The 19500-nt window shown below is 41.6% G+C and overlaps 1 protein-coding gene across 1 annotated transcript in view; it reads left to right on the top strand.

Annotated features, from left to right (window-relative positions):
* LOC141415483 (cyclin-dependent kinase 2-like) overlaps nt 1-19500 on the top strand; it is a 105880-nt gene that overhangs the window by 12650 nt on the left and 73730 nt on the right. Inside the window, 2 exon segments of the mRNA XM_074052195.1 lie at nt 564-668; nt 776-1009. Coding sequence (XP_073908296.1) covers nt 564-668; nt 776-1009 — 339 coding nt within the window.

Here is a 19500-nt window from a genome sequence, read left to right as displayed (position 1 = left end):
TTAATGTGCCAGGCAAGGGTACTTGCAAAAGTAAATTAAACCTCACATCTGAATAGAATATTGACATTCTCCTTACACAGATTGAATTTTATGCAAATTATACTTATTTAAATTTACCAAACCTACGAACTAACTTCAGGATTAAAATGAAATTTTTTTTGAAATTACAAATAATCCAAAAAGCTATTTTCGGCCCTACATTCTAACAGTTTAACGTGTAATGAACATTTTTAAACACATGCTCAAAACCAATCTATTTTAAAATCATTGTTGAATATGGTCTTACCAACCTCCTCATTAACAAAAAAAACCTTGAGAATGCAAAACAGTCAAATCACTTGTAAGACATGTGAACTGTTTAGTCTTGCATTAGATCTGTAAATTACATAATGTACGTTGGTTTTAGCATATCTAATTACATTTGATAAAGACAGCAATATTTTTTCAAAGCTCATTTTCTACGTCTGTGCTGCTTCTTCTAACCGTTGCTAACACACACCACCCATGGCAACCAATTAAGACCATATTTCAGCGGGAAGATTTGACTTCTTTTCCCCCATTAGGTCACCATCGTCTGCTTGAAATGTCGCCACGCGTGTCCCCACACAAAGCAGGCTCTGTATGAACGACTCCAGCGTTATCCTTTCCAAGTTCTCATTAGCACGAGGGTTGAAGAGATTTTAATTTCAGTGACATAAACTCATCCATCCACGCTTAACGAGGCTTTGCCACTTCGTGGCACGTGTGTCACTTGGCCCCTCACTCTCCACCTCAGGCGTGGTTTGCCTTGGGTTGCTATGGAAACCCAAGCCGGGCCTGCGTGGGGCTCATCTGCCGAGTCGTGACTGCTTGTCGCTGTGAAATCCTCCCCGGCAACCCGGGGGCGGGGGAAAGCATGGGGAAATGCAAGGCGCAGGTCCAAACCCCAGCCCCAAAGACAGAGCGCTTCCTGTCGTCTGAAACCACAGAAACCCTAAAACACCAGGAAATGCTACAGCCACAGGAGACAGTCAGAACTGTGACACAGCGAGGTCCCTCCTGTCATCTCCTTAGCAGGTCATCTAGCAAGGCTTATCAAAGAGCCCACGCACCCCCTCCCCCATCCCTCACTCCAAGGCTTGAATCAAGATCAGCCTTTTCTTTATTTCTGAAGATGAGCTGGGGCGGAGAAAGAGAGGCTGGGGAGGGAAAGCTAGGAAAATGGCACCACCATGCATGCTCTGACTTCTGCACCTCCTGCCCCCTCTTCACAGCTCCAATATGGTTGGTTCATTTATTCAAATGTTGCGTCACAGGAACTGCAAATATAAAACAAAATAAAATTCCCCCAAATCACAGTAGTTCCTTCATGCCAGGGATGTACCTAGTTCAGAGATGCTAGGATGTACTTAGCAGCCCTCTCTCCTGGTACAGCAGAATTTTCAATGGACAATGACTGGAAAGGACAGAAGGACGAGACTGTCACCCATGAAGTTTGTGGAAATCTATCTCCCACCGTAACTTCTTATTCATATTTGGTGTCTTTCCTCTGGATTGCCCATAAGCGGAGAGTCTAAAAATGCAAACTCCGCCATCAAACTTTTCCTTCCATGGAAACAGGAGTTTTATGTGCTCACTTGTCAGTGACCTTTGCACCAATCCAGTGCTGTCATAGGATGCTGTGTAGCCACAAATTCCATTAAGTTTGAACACCTGAAATACAGTCAGCACTTGAGAGAGAGCAATGCATAGCATACTGTGTCAAAAACTAAGTGGGTGGAGACTGAGAAAAAGCATCCCTTACTTTGGGAGTTTGAAATTCCCAAAGGTATAGAGTAGGGGCTATAGGGGAAAGGACAAGCCAGAGAGGATGGATGGACAATACCCGTAAGGTTTTTTTCCCTCTTGGGTTTTTCCTTGAATTTCTGATCACCACCACTCACCCCCACCCCCACCCCCACCACACACACACACACACACACACACACACACACACACACACACACCATTGGTTATCTCAACCTTTTCACTTTAATTCTCTCAAGACAGAATTTGGCTTTCTTGAAAAGAAAGGTACAGCTGGGAATGGTGGTGCATTCCTATAATCTCAGCTATTCAGGAGGCAAAGGAAGGATAGAGCTTGAGGCCAACCCAAGCAGTTAGTAAAATCCAACTTAAAAGCAAAAAACAAAAGAAAAGGGACTTGGGCATGGCTCAAGTGGTAGGCAACCACAAAGCCCTGGGTTCAATCTCTAGTAAAGTTAAAAACAAACAACAACAAAAAAAACCCCCAGAATGGTGTTTGGATGTGGTTTGTCCCCCAGGGATTCATGTGTTGGAACCCTGGTCCTCATTAATGGGGGTGGAGTTCCTAATGTCTTGTGGGAGTGAACTAGTTCTGGCCGGAGCAGGTTGTTATTAAGAGAGGGAATCTGTCCCCTCTCCAGTCTGTTTTCTTGCTCACATTCCTTTTCAACATACCACCAGTTTCCTTTCTGCTTCTCCACATTGTGACACAGCCAAGAGGGCCCTCATTAGGACACTGGCACCATGTTCTTGAACCTCCAGAACTGTAAGCTAATTAAACCTCTTTTCTCTATAAAGTATTTAGTCTCAAGGTATTTTGTTATAACAACACAAATTAGACTCATTCAAACAGTTTGATGAAATACAAAGTCCAACACTGAATCTGCAGAGTGCACTTTTGAAAGGTTAGTTTCAGTGCAACTGGCTCACCAGCGCTGGAACCTGTTCCTTGCTCTGAGCCCTTAGAACTGCCTTATCTAAACCAGATTAATAACCCCACCCCATACCCCACCTCCTTACTCCCCCAAACTTGGGCTTTGCCACTTAGGATCCAAGCTGTCACCCAGACATAGTGTTTAGGCTCCAGGTCCCCAAGAAAGATGCCATTTTCCCTGGAGCTGTCCTGGATCACTCTCCCTGTCTTCCTGGTTTCTCAGAAGCCTCCTGCAAATTGCTTGCTCCGTTCCTCAGGACATTTTTCTCCAGGACCACTCTAGTGACTCACCCACAATACAATGAGAAATAGCCTACAGTATCTCTTCACTGCAAAGGTGCAATCTTGTATGAAAACAAGAAATACTTGCATAAAAAAGGACCTCAGTATGACCAGCTGAGGCCACAGGTTGTACCTGGATTGAGGCATGTGACTGACACCCCCATCCCGAATTCCTTGGCATATCAAGGAATTGGGGATTCATTTCCAGAAGGAAGGTCTTCAGGCAGACATCTATCAAGGGGGACACAAAATCTATGGTGTTGAAATTGTACTTAACATGGTGGCACATAAGTGTCAAAGGCTTTTCATAAACTAAGTGAATCCTGGAGCATCTAGACATAAAGCCAGGTGAACTCATATGCATTCATAGGAACAACCCTTAGTAGTAACTGAATCACTACAACTATGTAGTATTAACTTTTTATATTATGAAGAAAATGGGAATTTACCATCAATGGAGGTAAAGTGACTTGGAATTAGAACAAAAATCTTCTGTGCTTTAATAGCAGATGTCTCTGCTGTATTTGGCAGTGTTGGGTCTGGGGACCTAAAGGACAGATGAGTGAGTCAGTATCCCATCTCCCATGGAGAGCACTATGAGCCCTGCACCCTCAAGAGGAGTTAAAAATCTGCATTCCTGCTCCCTGAGGAGGAAATACATGGTCCATAAATCTGCCACAGGGCTGATAAATAGAATGCTCTCAAGGTTGTTTCCCCCAATAAGGGAGAAACAACCCAGCTCGTTGAAGAGAGTCTGCATGCACGCATGAATCCACAGCCAATGGAAAGAACCCACGTAACCCTTACCCTAACCCAGAGTTAAAGTGTCCATGAAAAGCCCCAGCCTTCACCTGAGCAGGGAGCCACTGGTTTCCAGGCTCCACTGCACTGCTCTAGCTGTAGCCTTTCCTTTCTTTCTTATAAATCCTACTTTGTGTACCGGCCTTGGCTCACAAATCAATCAGCTGTCACAAGCCAGTTTTCTGGCCTGTGAAGGCAAGAACCCTCGACACTGGCCCACAACATTTCACGCAGCACTTAACATCAGGAAGCTTAATCTCTAATAAGAATCGCCGGCAGTTGCTCTGGAAGGCTTCTTGAAGCACTCGGCAGTGACCCCAGGCTAGAGGACGCTGAGAGTGCACAATGCAACATCAATTTTAACCTATTTTCCAAGGGCAACTTAAGGGATTTATTCTTGCAAAGACAACTCCTCCTAAGCCGAGCAGCATTCACAAGGGTTATGTATTGGGTGTGATGTAAAAGAGGGGTGAGGGGGCTGGAAGCATAGCTGAAGCAACAGAGTGCCTGCGTGGTAAGCACAAACTCCTAGGTTTAAACCCCAGTACCACCCCAGTTTTGGCATTGGATCACATTGGGACAGCACCAGGGAGCCTGTGTGATCATCCTGTGGACAGCCTCTCTCAGCAGCCCTTTCCACACCCCTGTGGCAGGGCTTCCCCATAAACGGCCAGCAAGACTCTAGAGGAGATATGTTGATGTGATCAAGACAGAGCTGGCATGTCCAGGAAGGTAATGTTAAAGGCACTGGTGCAGTCTGTGACAGAAAGGCTTCCAGATTCTTTGTCCCATGTGGAAGACTCCATGGCAGACACTTGAGTGTAAATGGAGTTTATTAAAAGGTAGAGAAGAGAATACAAAGGGAGCATGGTGGGGCCCAGGTGGAAGTCGGAAGCTGGGAGAGAGCGTGCTTCTCTTCTCCAGGTGCTTTTAAAACTTATGCTAATCTACGGGAAGGGAGGAACCATTCAATACTCCAGGAATGGGGCAGGGCATGGGTGCTTCCCAAGCCAGGCAAGGGCTCTGATGACCTTAGAACCAGGGGGAGGAACTGGGCAGACAACCCTATAAACCTGTGTTAATTCTCAGACACCCATGAGGGAGGAAGTTCCCATTCTTTTTAACTTATTGTAATTACAAAGGAGCTGTTAAGGTGTATCAGGGAGGAGCCTCAGTCTCAAATTTTCCCTAACTCTAGCCTGCCTCAGTAAGACTGGGAGCAAGTGTTCAGGGTCTGCCCCAGGCAGGGCCTTGGTGCTGTTGGGTGATTCTCCCAGCTGTGCCATTTGCACTGTGTAGCAGGGGGCCACAGACTACTGGGCCTCCCAAGAACTCTGCACACTGTCCAATATCCTGGGTTCACATCAGCTAACACCAACTCATTTGCAAAAGGCAACAGATGTGAGGTCAGGATGGATGGCTTAGATAACTCTTAAGGCAGGACTCCACCTTTCCTCTCCCCATTATGTGTGTGAAGCAGGACTGCACCCCCAGACTCCTGGACCCCCTCAGCCCTCATTCACTATGTCTCTCCAGGTATAGGCCACACCACTGATCTTACATGATATAAGCACCAAGTCAAGACCCAGCCTGAATCACTGCCTTCATCTAAAAGCCTGATCCCCTACAAAGTCAGCATGGGGCCCATGCTACTTCTAAACATGGGCCCCATGGCGCTCTGCACATGTGTCCACTATGTGCCCAAGTCAAGCTAGACTAAAGGTAGGTTGCCACCTGATGCCTTTGTGTGTGTGTGTGTGTGTGTGTGTGTGTGTTCAAACACAGTAACTAACACATACTAAGCAAGTGCTCTGCCACTGAGCTACCTCCCCAGGCCACCAAATGCTTCTTGATGGAACTTGTCTTATTCTTTGTATTAGAGTTCTCCAGAAAAGCAGATCAAAGGCCTTCCACCTCATATATCTACCACTGGAGCCATGCTCCCAGCCCTTTAGTCCTTTTAGATATTTTTTCAGATAGGGTCTTGCCCTTTTGCCCAGGGTTGTCCTTGGCCTGTGATCCTCTTACCTTGAACCTTGATCCTCCTGATCTCCACCTGCAGAATAGCTGGGATTACAGGTATGTACCACCATGCTAGCCCAGGAAGATTTATCTTAAGAAATTGGCTCATATAATTGTGGAGGGCTAGAAAATCCAAACTCTGCAGGACAGGCTGGTGACACAGGGAACAGATAATGCTGCAGCTGGAGTCAAAAGGCCATCTGGAAGCAGAATTCTCTCCTCCTAGTGTTGAAGTCACTGAAAATTCTGATCAGAAGATTTTGGTTCTTGTGCTCTGGCAAGGAAGAATCCAAATAGAACATAGTAAGGGAAATAAGGAAGTTTATTATAGATAAAAGGGGAAGGGATTACAGGTGTGGTCTCTGCCAGGTGTGGTCTTCTGAATGCAGGAACGAGATTTTTGTTTTAAGACATTTTTATACCATCCTTAACTTAGAGGTGAGGAGAAAACGCGTCACTCCCCATGTCCTGTGGCCTTTGGAGGGGGGCAGGAAATCTTGGTGAACTCATGCATGCACTTATGCTAATTTTCAGGTATTCTAAGTCAATGCAGGAGGAAATTTCCACTCTTTCTAGTTTAACAAAGAATTTGCAATTAAAAAGGAGCTCTCTGGACTCAGAGGGAGGGAGGGAGGGAGGGGGCCTAACCCAAAGAGCTCTAAATTAGGCTATCCAGTTTTTTAAAGTTCTGAACTTTGCCTTTTTAAAGTTCTGAACTTTCCCTAATTTCTAGCCTGCCTCACTAGGGGAGGTCAGTCTTTTTCCTAAACCTTCAACTGACTGGATGAAGCCCACTCACATTATAGAGGGTAACCTGCTTTACTCAAAGCCCACTGACTTAAATATTAATCTATTAAAATACCTTTACAGTGGCAATCTAGACTAATGGTTGACACCATAACTAGGAATCACAGCCTAGTCAAGATGACACAAAAGATATTATTGTTCATTTTATGCCCTTTGCCCAACACCTAGTAATTGTTCAATAAGTGAGGAAAGAAGAGAAACAGGGAGGGGGGAAAGGAAGGAGGATAAAAAGAAATTAGCTGGTTCTGCAAATGTTTTCATAAATCACAAAAATCATTAAGATAAAAAATGCAGTTTTCCTAATGCCTACTTTGAACATTAATAACCTCAAATATGTAGGTTCTGTTGTAATCACTAAAAGATGGATCGCATTTTAAGTTAATGGTATGAGGTAGGAGTAGAGGACTAGGCACACACATGACACAGGCTGAGCATCGGATAAAGAAGCCCTTCCCTTGCTTGGTCCCTCTCTATTCTGAAAAGTCAAGACCAGGAAGTCCAAGAAGAAGCTTCCACCAACCCTTAACTCATCTGCTGTGCCACCTAATCCAGCCAGCCACAAAACTTTTTAGGAAATTAAAACAAGGAACGTAAAAATGCTGAATACCAAATAATGGAAACCTAAATACATTAAACCCTCTCCACAGAGGCATAGACTTCCTGTTGTACTCTAGGGAAGAGATGAAATTATCAGGGGAACTCCATGTTGAGAGGTATAAAACACTCACAAAATAAGTTACTTGGAGGAAGCAATTTCCAGTCTTAAAACATTAGTTGGAAGCTTTGACTTCTGTCATTTTGTACAGTTTTGGCTCGCTGCTAATCTTTAATAACACACACATACCTATAGAGCTACATAGTTATGTCACTGCACAGTAGCTGAAGGAACTATTTCATCATGGGAGCACAAGTTTGAAGACTTCAACACAAGAATGGACCTAACACCTCCCCCCAGCAGGTGAACAGGGGCAAAATGGGTGGCTGACGGCCTCTCAAAGGAGCTCGGAGCTGTGTCTGCATAGATTCACTCTCCTGCGCCCAAGGGTTAGATGTGCCAAAGCTTATGAGAAGGCAAACAGGCACATGACTGACGTGGTTTGAATGTGTTTCCCAAAGTTTGTGTGTTGAAAGCTTTGTTAGCAACGCAATAGTGTACGGAGACCACCCTCATGAATGGATTAATGTCATGGGGTGAGGGCAAATAGATGGGCTTTAAAGTGATTTCAGGGCCATACTCAGGACCCCATCTCAATTGCCGACAGATAGGTCAACTGGGTGAGCTTCCACCCCTCCGTGACCTCCACCCACCACAGGGGCCCAGGGAAAGATTCCAGGATTCCCCAGAAGTCAGAAATGGAGGTAGCAACTTTTGAGAGTATGACTAAGAACTTCACCTTAGAGGATTAGGCTTTGCTGGCTCCTTTATAAGAGAAATTTTATAGAGATGTGATGTAGGAAACTGTCAGGCCCCTGGCCACTACAGAAAAAAAAAAAAAAAAAGACCAGATCTTCAAAAATTCCAAGGGAATCTAAGATGTCACATGGTAGTGAGAGTCTGTGAACATAAAGAAGGGAATCAGTGTGGAATAATCTTAAGCTGGATTCTAGATCCTGTTTTGAAAACAAGAAATATGCTCCTGAGAGAAAGCCATGAGTGTGGAGATTCCTCACTGATCACTCATCTCTAATTATGCCTATCAGTTCATACTGAACACAAACTGTATGAATATCAGGAATACAGACAGAAGCCATATAAATGTAAGGAGTATGGGAAAGCCTTTGGTTATCCCCAATGCTTTCTGAAGTATGTAAGAACTCACACCAGAGAGAAACTCCATGAGTGTAAACAATGGAGGTCAATCTTGACTCTTGGAGACATTTAAAGATACACAATAACACACAGCAGAGGTGCATCTTATAAATGCAAGGTATGTGGTAAAGCCTTTGGCTGTTCCAGCTCCTTTCAAAAATGTGAATGAATTCACAGTGGGAAGAAACTCTATTATTTATGTGGGAAAATCTTCACTCATTATTGTTCTGTTCACATAAAGTAAATCATACTGGCAAGAAGCCCTATATATGTAACCCATGTGATAAAGCCTTCATTCATGGTTCCATTTGAGGCGGGTTAGAATTAGGGAAAGTTTGGCCCTGAGACTCCTCCCTGACTCACCTTAAGAGCCTCATTTTAATTACAATAAATAATTCCTTCAGGGTGGGGCATGTGAGAATTAACACAGGTGTATATGGTGGTCCGCCCAGCTCCTCTCCCTGGCTCAAAGGTCAATGGAGCCCAGGTAATGGCATGCCCATGCCCCTCCCCACTCATTGATTATTGGATGGGAATCACCTGGTTCCTCCCTTCCTGTAGCATAGGCTTTAAAAGCACCTGGAGAAGAGAAGCACTTCTTGGTCTCCATAATCCACCTGGGCCCCTAACTTTTAATAAACTCCATTTACGTGTCCTGCCATGGATTCTTTCTTGGAGGACACAAAGAATTTGGAAGTCTTCTGATCACAGACTACCATGCAGCTAACACCTTCAGTTCTATGAATCACAGTGGAGAGAGACCTTATATCAGTGTGGGAAAGCCTTCACTACTTCCAGTTCTGTTAGAAAATATACAAAAGCTCACACTAAAGAGAATTCCTAACTCTAGAATATAGGAAGGCTTCAGTATGACAACCTTCCTGGCAAACATGAGAATACACTATGGAGAGAATAAAATCAATGTGACACTTCTAGTCACCTCAGTTCAATTCCCAGATATAATGGAACACAATATGGCAAGAAACCTTGATTAGAAGAGATCCTTAAAAGTCTTTAGTTGGTGCACATGTGAGAATACACATGGATGAAAGTCTGGGAATATGAATAATATAAGAAAGTTGTCAGTTATAAAAAATTCTTTTAAAGGTGTATGGAAATTTCTCATAGTGGAATCCTATAAACACATGTATTATGAACAGTAATCTGTATAGATACTCTAGAAATAACACAACCTGATGAAAATATCCTTAAAGTTATACAATTATGTTTAGCCATTGCTCATTCTTAAAGTAGATGTGTGAACTACGTATTTCTTATATGTATTAATTTCTTGAAATTAATTTTATCTTAAGGTGACAAAAAACAGTAATTTCATTCCCCCCTTGCAGTCACATAATAGATATGTAAAAGCTGCTTTTGCTGAAAATCGCTGACTGCTTACTTGGGCCCATGAATTAACTGAAAGCATGATATAAGCTTGGTATCCCAGCCTCCATTTTGTATCTGTTTCCTTTGCTCCAAGCCATTCTCTCCTGCAGTCACTTTACAGCCATCTTCTGTGAAGGAAAGTCTCTCACACCTTTAAGAAGACATGGCAGGAACAAAATACCAGTAACCCTGTGAGAGGAGAAAGCAAGGGTGGAGCACACCAAATGCTGGAATGAGGAAATAGAAACCTAGCACACAAAATGTTCCTACCTGCCAGAAATTCAAACCATAATCTGAGTGAGGAAGATACAACCAATCAGCAAGGTCCACAAGAAAAGAGACAATCAGCAAAATCCAAAAATATCCCATAAAAGCCTGCATCCAACCCCACATAGGGATGGCAGAAGCACTCTCTTGGTTGTCCAACCCCTGCTGTCTACCTTAACAGTGCCCATAAGCCTTGACTTCTCCTACTCTCTCCTGTTAGTAAGTCCTTTCACCAACCCCCGCTCCAAAATCCACATTTTGGTGGCCCATATGGGGACTTTATCTTTCCTTTTTTACATCTCTACTGTCCATAAGGGTGAAGAGCCTGTCTGTCCTTTCTTTTCCATGTCCCAACACACAGCACAGCAGGCAGCAATCAGGTGGCTTGGGGAATCCATGTATGCTGTGGGTAACGCTTTTCCTCCTCTACTTTCACTTTCAAATCCCTCCTAACCTTCCTCAGAAATGCCATCTTTCCCCATTAGAGATGGTCTGGAGCCAGTTGTGAGTCATCCCTTTTCCCTTCCTTTTCTCTGGTCCAGACTGATCACCCTGATGTTGTGTCCCCTCATTTCTGAGGGTCACACTTGGTCTCCAGAGGTCCTTCTGACTAGGTGTGATGTTCCTAGCAGAAGTCACGTGTCAGTCTTCCATGGACATCTTGGGCCTCTTCTCTCCTGGTGGGATACCACAGCAAGACTTAGGGAAACCCCCCTCTCTACAAGGTCAAATCACCTGGATCCCGCCTGACTCACTCCTGGACTTCATGCTTTATAATATGGCCTGGCCAGTCTAAAAGCTGCTTGCCCAGCAGAACTGGACTGAAAATAGTGTCCTCAATTATAACACCACCCTCCAATTGAAACTTTCCTACTGTAATTCCTCCAAGTGGTTCTAGGTCTCCTAGATCCAGGTCTTCATGTCTTCTCACAGGATCCAGACTTGCAGGAGGGATGCCAGAATGTGTCTGGCCGTTCCCCAGAGCCTCCAAAGGCTTAGGACATTCTAGTTATCCCTCTTCTAGTCCACCCACCACTCTATCTAGTCCTCTAATCTTTCTCACCCCTCCTTCTAGCACTGTTATTGTGGTTTCTCCCATCAACCTTACAGGACTAGTTTGTCTGTGTCACTAGTCAGAAAATAGCTCATTGTCTGTTCCCATGGAGACATTCTCCACATTTAAAACTCACATAGGTCCAATGGATCATCTCCTGACTCTCTGAGAGGTTTTCAGAGGAAGTAAATCCCCCTCCTTTTTCCTTTTGCTTTTTGGTAATACTGGGAGGTCAAACTCAGGGCCTCACACTTGCTAGGCAGGCACTTTACACTTGAGCCACGCTCCTCAGTCCTCTTTGCATTGGTTATTTTTGACATAGGGTCTCATTTTATGCCCAGGCCAGCCTGGACCACAATTGTCCTGTTCATTAACAGCTGGGAGGACAGGTGCCCATGACCATACCCACCCATTGGTTGAGATGGGATCTTGTGAGGTCTTGAGGCTTCTTCAAACTACAATCCTACCCATCTCTGCCTCCCAAGTAGCTAGGATGACAGACTTGAGCCACAATGCCTGGTACCACTCCTTGTTTTATTTCCTCTGGAACCTCCTGCTCTGTGTCCTCACTGCTCTAACCTTCTGGACAGACTTTTGCCCTGAAGGAAAGCCTTCACCTAGAATGGCTTGATTACCCTCCTCATTTTTTGTGTGTGTGCTGCTGTTTTTACATCCAGGAAGGCAGTTCTCAAGTCTCCCATTTGTCTTGCCTTGCTATCAGACTCTCAGAAATGGCCTTTGGGAGCCCAAACAGAGAAAAAAATTCCCATTTGCTTGTTCATTTTGTCTTTGTTTTGTGTTCGCATGTCTTATATAACATGGTTTTCTATTCTATCTGAAAGCCCTTTGGAAAAATTGTGTGGGGCCCACCAGGAACAATGAGAAGCAACAATGCTCCTGCCCCTAGGTCAGACTAGCCACCTAGTCAGCAAGTCAAGTTGTCCACATGGAACTCTCCAGGACTCCCGGGGAGGAAGGGAGAAGAGAAATGCTACTAGCAGCACCACCAGCATACCACCACTGCCACACCTCCTCCAGTGGCCCAACTCTGCAGCCACCACCTCCACCATAATGGTGCTAGAACATCATGATGGCACTAGGATGGAAGGCACAGAGTCTTTGTTGAGGCTGGGCTGAGTTGCACTATGCTCCTACCCACCACATGTTCCTCTTGGCCTGCTATTCCCTTTTGCCCTCAGGAGAAGGCAAGTAATAAAGGGTGAGGGTCCTGACCTAGGATCCTTCATGTGATGAGTCAGGAACAGATATTTTTTAAAAAGTCCAAGAAACCTATGAGGTTTAAAGAGATTTGTGATTTACATAAGAATAAAAACCCTGAGTTCATCTTATTACCTGCTAGGGAGAATTATAATTAACCTGTGGCTAAAAGTTATATCTGAGAGTAGTCTAAATTAACTTAATTGTTTATGTGTTATGTTTGTGCATTAGTCTATCAAACATTGAGCAAAACTTTTATATGCCTCTGGAATTCCAGAAAAGAACTTGCTAGTTATTACCACCAATTTACAGGATTTTTTTTTCTTTCATTTTTTTTTGGCAGTACTTGAACTCAGGGCCTTCACCTTGAACCACTCCTTTTTTTTGGTGGGTATTTTTGAGATAGGGTCTTGTGAACTGTTTGCCCAGGCTGGCTTCAAACCATGATCATCCTGATCTCTGTCTCTAAGTAGCTAGGTGTGAGCCACCACTGCCCAGGAGGTTTTGGTATGCCTAAATTAAACCCTTTGTGTGTGTGTGTGTGTGTGTGTGTGTGTGTGTGTGTGTGTGTGTGTGTGTGTGTGTGTGTCTTTAGAATGGTTCTTAAACTGCTATTACAAAGTCAATATGTAAAAGCTGTTGCCTCTTCTAAAAGCAATCAGTAGTTTATCTCAACCAGGCCTAACTAAAATGCAGACATTTCAAAATAACTCTCAGACTCAAAACTAAAGGAGAAAAAGTGCCATTTTAAAACTGAAATGGATGCTCTGGCTGCCTAACTTGGGAATTACAAAAGGAATCTTAAAGTTTGGTTATTTAAGCAAAACATCTCAATCTGTTTCATTCTGCATACATAAAATTTGGATTCAACTCTTTTACAATATAGAAGGCTAGTAACAAATGTATTTTTGTAAATTGTTATTTCATAGAGAAACAGTTTAATATTGCTTTTCTTCCTGGATCTTCATTGAAATATAAGGCTACTAAGAGTACTTTATTTTATTTTAAAATATCAATCTTGTCTAAGCTCAAAATCTTTGCAAATAAAAAAAATAAATAGGAAGAGATATAAAAATGTATAAAATATATTTTGGAGGAAAAAAGTTAAGGGGAAAGGAAAGTGCTTTTAGATGAGGAAGGATTTTGTAAAGTAGGCTTTGAAATAAAGGATTGTTCCAAAAATGGAATAAACAGGACAGAACAAAGACCAAAAAGCTCAAAAAGTTACAAAGGGTACAAATAGGTCTCTCTTTTCTTTTTGTCTCCCCCTCTCTCTCTCATACTTATGAGAAGTTTATGTGTGATGTGTGATTAAATTGGCTACAATTATAAATAGGCTATGATTTTAAGTAATTTTAAAGAATTTTCTAAGGACAAAATTTAATGTACTGATATAGAACTAAAACTTAATTCTCTATGTCTTTAACAACAAGACTGTTTTAAGGATATTGTTCAGTTCTCAGTAACATTTAAAAAAAAAACTAGCTTCAAGGAAAACTTTTATGCTTTATCAAGAAAATTGCTTGTGTTTTCTGTTGATTTTATCAGAATTTTTGACTACTTAGAAAACTGAGCTTAAACTGAATCAGAAGTCATTTTAGTATCTGTTTGTGTCAAAGTCTTTAAAACCTTGGCAGGGGGGACAAATGGCCCAAACAATGTATACACATAGGAATAAATGAATAAACACTTTTAAAAAATAAAATGACCACCTTATAACTGGTTAAACAAACAACTATTATTTTCAGTGATTCTAATACATTTAGTGTCCTCTATCTAGGTCTGCAGCTAAAAATATGTAGCGCTTTATGTCAACTTCATATTCATGATGCACAAATATCTGCAGAGTTAAAAATATGTAAATTTAATAAACATAAAATGACCACCTAACACTCTCTTTTATCCAAAATATATTGCATCTGAACCTTCTATCTACAAAAATGGCCAATAAAACTTTTGGCATTTGATTGTAATAAGTACCATCCAGATAAAAATAACCTGCCATTTGGACAGGCCTGCTATTTAAAACCTGATCTCCATCTATTTATCTTAATTAAATGAGTATTATTTCATATATGAGATATAATTATACATTAAAAAAATAAAGTTATTTGGGATCACTGGCACTGTTCCCTCACCTGAAGAAGATCTAAAGTTTCATTTATTTATTTATTCATTCATTTATTTTTTTGCAGTACCCAAGCTGAATTCAGGGCTTCACACTTGCTACACAGGTACTCTACTGCTTGAACCATGCCTCCATTCCTTTTTTCTCTTGTTATTTTTGAAATTGGGTCTTGCTTTTTTCCTGGACTGCAATCCTCCTTTTTTAGGCTTCCCACCATTTCTGGGATGACAAGTGTGCACCACCATGCACAGCTTTTTTCTATTGAGATAGGTATTACAAACTTTTTTTGCCTGGGCTAGCCTAGAACTGCAGTCCTCCTGATCTCAGCCTCCCACATAGCTAAAATTCCAGGCATGAGCTATCTGTGCCCAGTTAGAGGTTTAATTTTTGTCACTGATGTATATCTATTATCTTACCTAGCAACAAGAATATATTTTTATTGATATGGGAACATGATTAAATCCTGCATATCATTAATTACAGAAATACTTGATTTTTTCCTCAAGGATAATACTACTTACACACTATGATCAATTTATTATCACAGAATTTTTAATTAATAATTATTTCATCATTCATACTTTAGTTCTTACCTGTTTTGGATATTCTATGATTGTATAATTTTCTATTCTATCCAAACCATTATTAGCTTTCTAGATTAACAGCTGATGCCCACATTATAACAAGATAACAGTTGTTATGAGGGTAGTGTCTGTTACTGTAACATGATTTATAAGCTGCAGAGGGTGTTGTTCCTTACCTTGTTTTAGCAATGTTCCCCCAAGTTTTTTGTCCCTGTACATATGTCCATGACTATTCACAATTCTGTCAAAAAAGACTCAATTTTTGTTGTTTCAAGGAAAATCTTACCTTAAAAAATATTGCTTTATGGTCTTACAATTCTTACAAAGACTCAAAATTTTTCTCCAAAGGTAAAAACTAAATATGTAATATGATATCTGTAGCTATAATTCTAATTGATACTGTAATTGTAACTGATAAATATATATATGGTCTGAAAATATATAAGTATTCTAAAATGCAAAGCTTAGGAAAACACTTACCAAGTTAGGGTCCTCCAAATCAAAAATGTTTGTGATGTTTTAAAGTAAGGGCAGCTTGACTGCATCGGCTTAATGCTGTTGATAATAGTTATTACACTAAAGTGCTGTATACAATAAAAAATAACTAGACTCTTGTTGATTGCTAAGCTGTTTTTCAAAATTTTAGCTAGCACTATTCTTTTATCACTGCAGGAGCATTTGCAGTTGGGCTTATAGGGGATGACTCTAGCAAGTTACTTATTTACCAAAATAATTAGACTTTTAAGTATTGTTTTTGTAAAATTTTGTAACTCTTCTCTGTGGACATTCTACAGAAGTGCAACTTCTAACAATAGCAACCTAAGCAGCACTTCTGAGATGCTAGGACATCACCTACAGAGCAGACAAAATTAGGCTTAAAAATAGACTCCAGGTAAACCCAGTCTAAGAGCCACTTTTTCTAAACATCTTCATGGCTTAAATTTGGCCCAAAAGGTCTTATTGGCACCAACTACCATGATGACAAGTGATCATTAAAGTCACTAACCACAGGGTGGGTAGTCAGTAAATATCTCTAGGAAAAACAAAAAACAAAACTGTCCAGACATGAAAAGTTCAGAGAAAAATATTCAGACAAGAAGGAAGGTTTTCAGATTTCAAATGGAGTCACTTTCAAAAGTAACTAAAGCTGAGAGATTACAATGAAACAGTTGATAAGCATGGCTACCTGATGCTAATTAAAGCTCATGCCTGTCTGCCTTCCAACTAGCCAGGAACATATGCCCTTGCCTTTTTATCACCCATTATTTCTATAGCTCCAGAAGAAACCCAGACTCCCCTCCCTGTATGGATATTCACAACCTCTTAGAAACAGGAGGGCTATCTAACTCATACCTCTGCTAATAGCCTTAAAATTATATCAGACATAGGGACAGGAGTAGGAGGGATTATTTCTCCCTCCCTGGTCAACAAAAACCTATCACTAGAGGTAGCTAGTAATAATGGTCTAGACACCACAGTCCAAACCCTCACTGATTTATAGGGACAAATTGATGCTCTAGAAACCATGATCCAACAAAACAGAAGGGCCTTAGAGATGCTTACTGCTGTCCAAGGGGGAACCTGTGTTATGCTGTGGAAGACTGCTGCTTTGGGGTTAATAAGTCAGGACATGTTTAAACTAACATTCATAAATTAACCAACTAGGGCTCTCAGAGAACATGTTCTCATGAGAAAATACCTGATCATGGCTTTCCTGGTTCCTTCCTTCTTGGGACTCTTAGTTTCCCTATAACTTCTCCTTATTGGATCTTACATCATTAATAGTCTCACTAAGTTTGTATCCTCTTATCTCCAGTTCATAAAAATACTGATTATGTTACAGCAAGGGTTCCAGGTGATAACTTCTTATGGCTCAGTGCCCTGCAGCCCCCTGGACCAGGCTTCCATACAGTTTTATTCCAGTACTCAATTAGACCCCACTGTGTTCCTGTAGGCTGCCCCATAACCCTCTGCCAGAAATCATGAGCTAAGAAAGAAATAACCAATCAACAATGCCCATAAAAAGAGACAACCAATCAACATTGCCCACAAAATGAGACAGCCAATCAGCAAAATCCAAAGTTATCCATAAAAACCTGCCCCAAAGCCATATCAGCACAGAGGATGGGTCTCTCTAGAAGGAACCTGTACACACACCACAGTCTCTGCATTATAACATACCCCAAACTCCCTCTGAGAATGTAGTTCAAGTGTCAACCTCAGCTGTGCCTAGAGAGGTGACTGCCATCTCCTATTCAGCATCATGGCTGCCCTCAAACTCCTTGAGAAGCCCAAGATTATCAAAAAGAGGACCAAAAAGTAAATCTAGCTCTAGCCAGACTGATATGTCAAAATTAAGAATATGGCAAAACCCAGAGATGTGAAGAAGATTCGAGGGCCAGCTCTTGATACCCAACACTGGTTATGGGAAGAAGAAAACAAAGCACATGCTGCTCAGTGGCTTCCAGAAGTTCCTGGTTCACAAAGTCAAGGAGCCAAAAGTGCTCCTGATGTGCAAGAAACTTTATTGTGTTGAGATCACTCACAATGTTTTCTCCAAGACCACAAAGCCATTGTGCGAAGAGTGGTCCAGCTAGCCATCAGAGTCAGCTATCCCAATGCCGAAGAAAATGAATAGACAGCTCATGTGCCTGTGTTCTTTGTGCTTAAGTAGAACTACAAAAGGTGCCCCAAAATGTAATCCAAAATACATCAAATCACTTCCTTCCTTATAATGTAGCAACAAAAACTCAAAAAACAATTTGGTTTTGACATCTTCCACCAGGAAAAAGAAAATGTTGCTTTAATTTTCACGTTCTGTGACTAGTACCTCTCTTAAATGTTGCTTTGAATTTTCCTCATTTGGAAGCTATTTTATACCATTCATGCTATTGAGTTACATTCCTTATTCTTCTAGATTAGACCTATTCTAAATTTGCTTCCTGTTTTTAGAATAAAAGAAGGGAAAATGGTGTCTGCAAAACAATAGCGTTCCTAATGAAAGTCTGACTTCCATAGCACACTTCATCAACAGAAATCTCCAACCCATCCCACCCCCATGGAAAACATCATAATCAGGGGGACATGTTGTAAGATGAATGTCAATTTGAGGGCAGGGCTGACAACTGAAAAGGGGGTCTTTGTGGGGGCTGGTTGAATCTTAGCTCTTCACCTGGTGCTGACTACGTGGGAGTTTCAGTTTGTGGAAATTCTATGAGTTGCTCACATATGACATGCATCCTTTGCATACAAGAACCTAGAATAAAGAAGTAAAGGATAGGATGAGCATTCAGAAGTGTTCACTGAATCCATGGTCTTTAAAGCCATAGACCAAGTTATGAATGTGGACAGAAAAAGAACATAATCCAAACCTTGAGTTTGAGGGAATTCTAGAAGCTAAGGTTTGGGGAGAGGCAAGGAGGAAAACGGGAGAAGACAGTGATTACTCTGTCAAATGGTGCCTTGTTAGATAAGAATCAAGCATGGATCTCCACAGTGGGGACTGTGAATAATCTTTGGTGACCTAGGTAAGAGGGCTGTGGCAGATTGCATTGGGTTTACAAGAGAACATGAGGGGAAACATGGAAATGTGCTCACAAGGATGTTTCCTATGGACTTTTTAGGGTAAAGGTAGGAAGAAATGTGAGGCAAGGGGGTGACCAGAGAGGAAGGTAGAGTCAGGAAGGGAATTCAGTTGAAGAAGGAGCAAAAGGTTATCTCCTTTTCCATGGTATCACTGTGGTTCTGCTACTCTTTTACTTTGGGATCTATTTTGAAGATAGTAATGATAGATAGATAGATAGATAGATAGATAGATAGATAGATAGATAGATAGATAGAATGGATGTAAAGCCTCATTTTTTCAATCATTCAACTGATTAAAAAATATTTGCTGTCTACCTGATGTGGGGTCAGCACCATGTTGACACTAGAAATCAAAGGAGAAGTGAACCACTCCCTGGTCTTTGGGATACTTGGTCACCAGGGAGCTGTCTCTCACTAGGACAGCATTGTAAGGCACTACGGAGATTAGTAATTACAACAACCTCTGTGCTACCAAAATGGGGACTGGGGAAAAGTAATTTTAAAGTTGCATTCAATGATAACCCACATTTCCGATGCCTCCTCCCAATAGCTCTGTGTGGTAGAATTCTGACATAGAGTTCTGTATAATAAGAATATGGGGCTGGAGGTGTGGTTCAAGTGGTAGAGCATTTGCTGTGTAAGTGTGAAGCCCTGAGTTCAAAAACCCTGGTTCTGCCAAAAAAAAAAAGAAGAAGAATATGTAGATATTAGAATACATAGATATATACCAATTAGACATGCAAAATATGTTTCCACAAAGTGTAACAACTTGGTATAGTTAAAGCTGAAACTGCAATTAGTCTACATCACTTCTTATCTATCTCCCTGAAAGTA

The sequence above is a fragment of the Castor canadensis genome, chromosome 13 (genome assembly GCF_047511655.1).
Source record: "Castor canadensis chromosome 13, mCasCan1.hap1v2, whole genome shotgun sequence".
Taxonomy (NCBI): domain Eukaryota; kingdom Metazoa; phylum Chordata; class Mammalia; order Rodentia; family Castoridae; genus Castor; species Castor canadensis.
The sequence above is the reverse complement of the archived record's forward strand: the minus strand, read 5'-3'. Positions and strand labels throughout refer to the sequence as shown.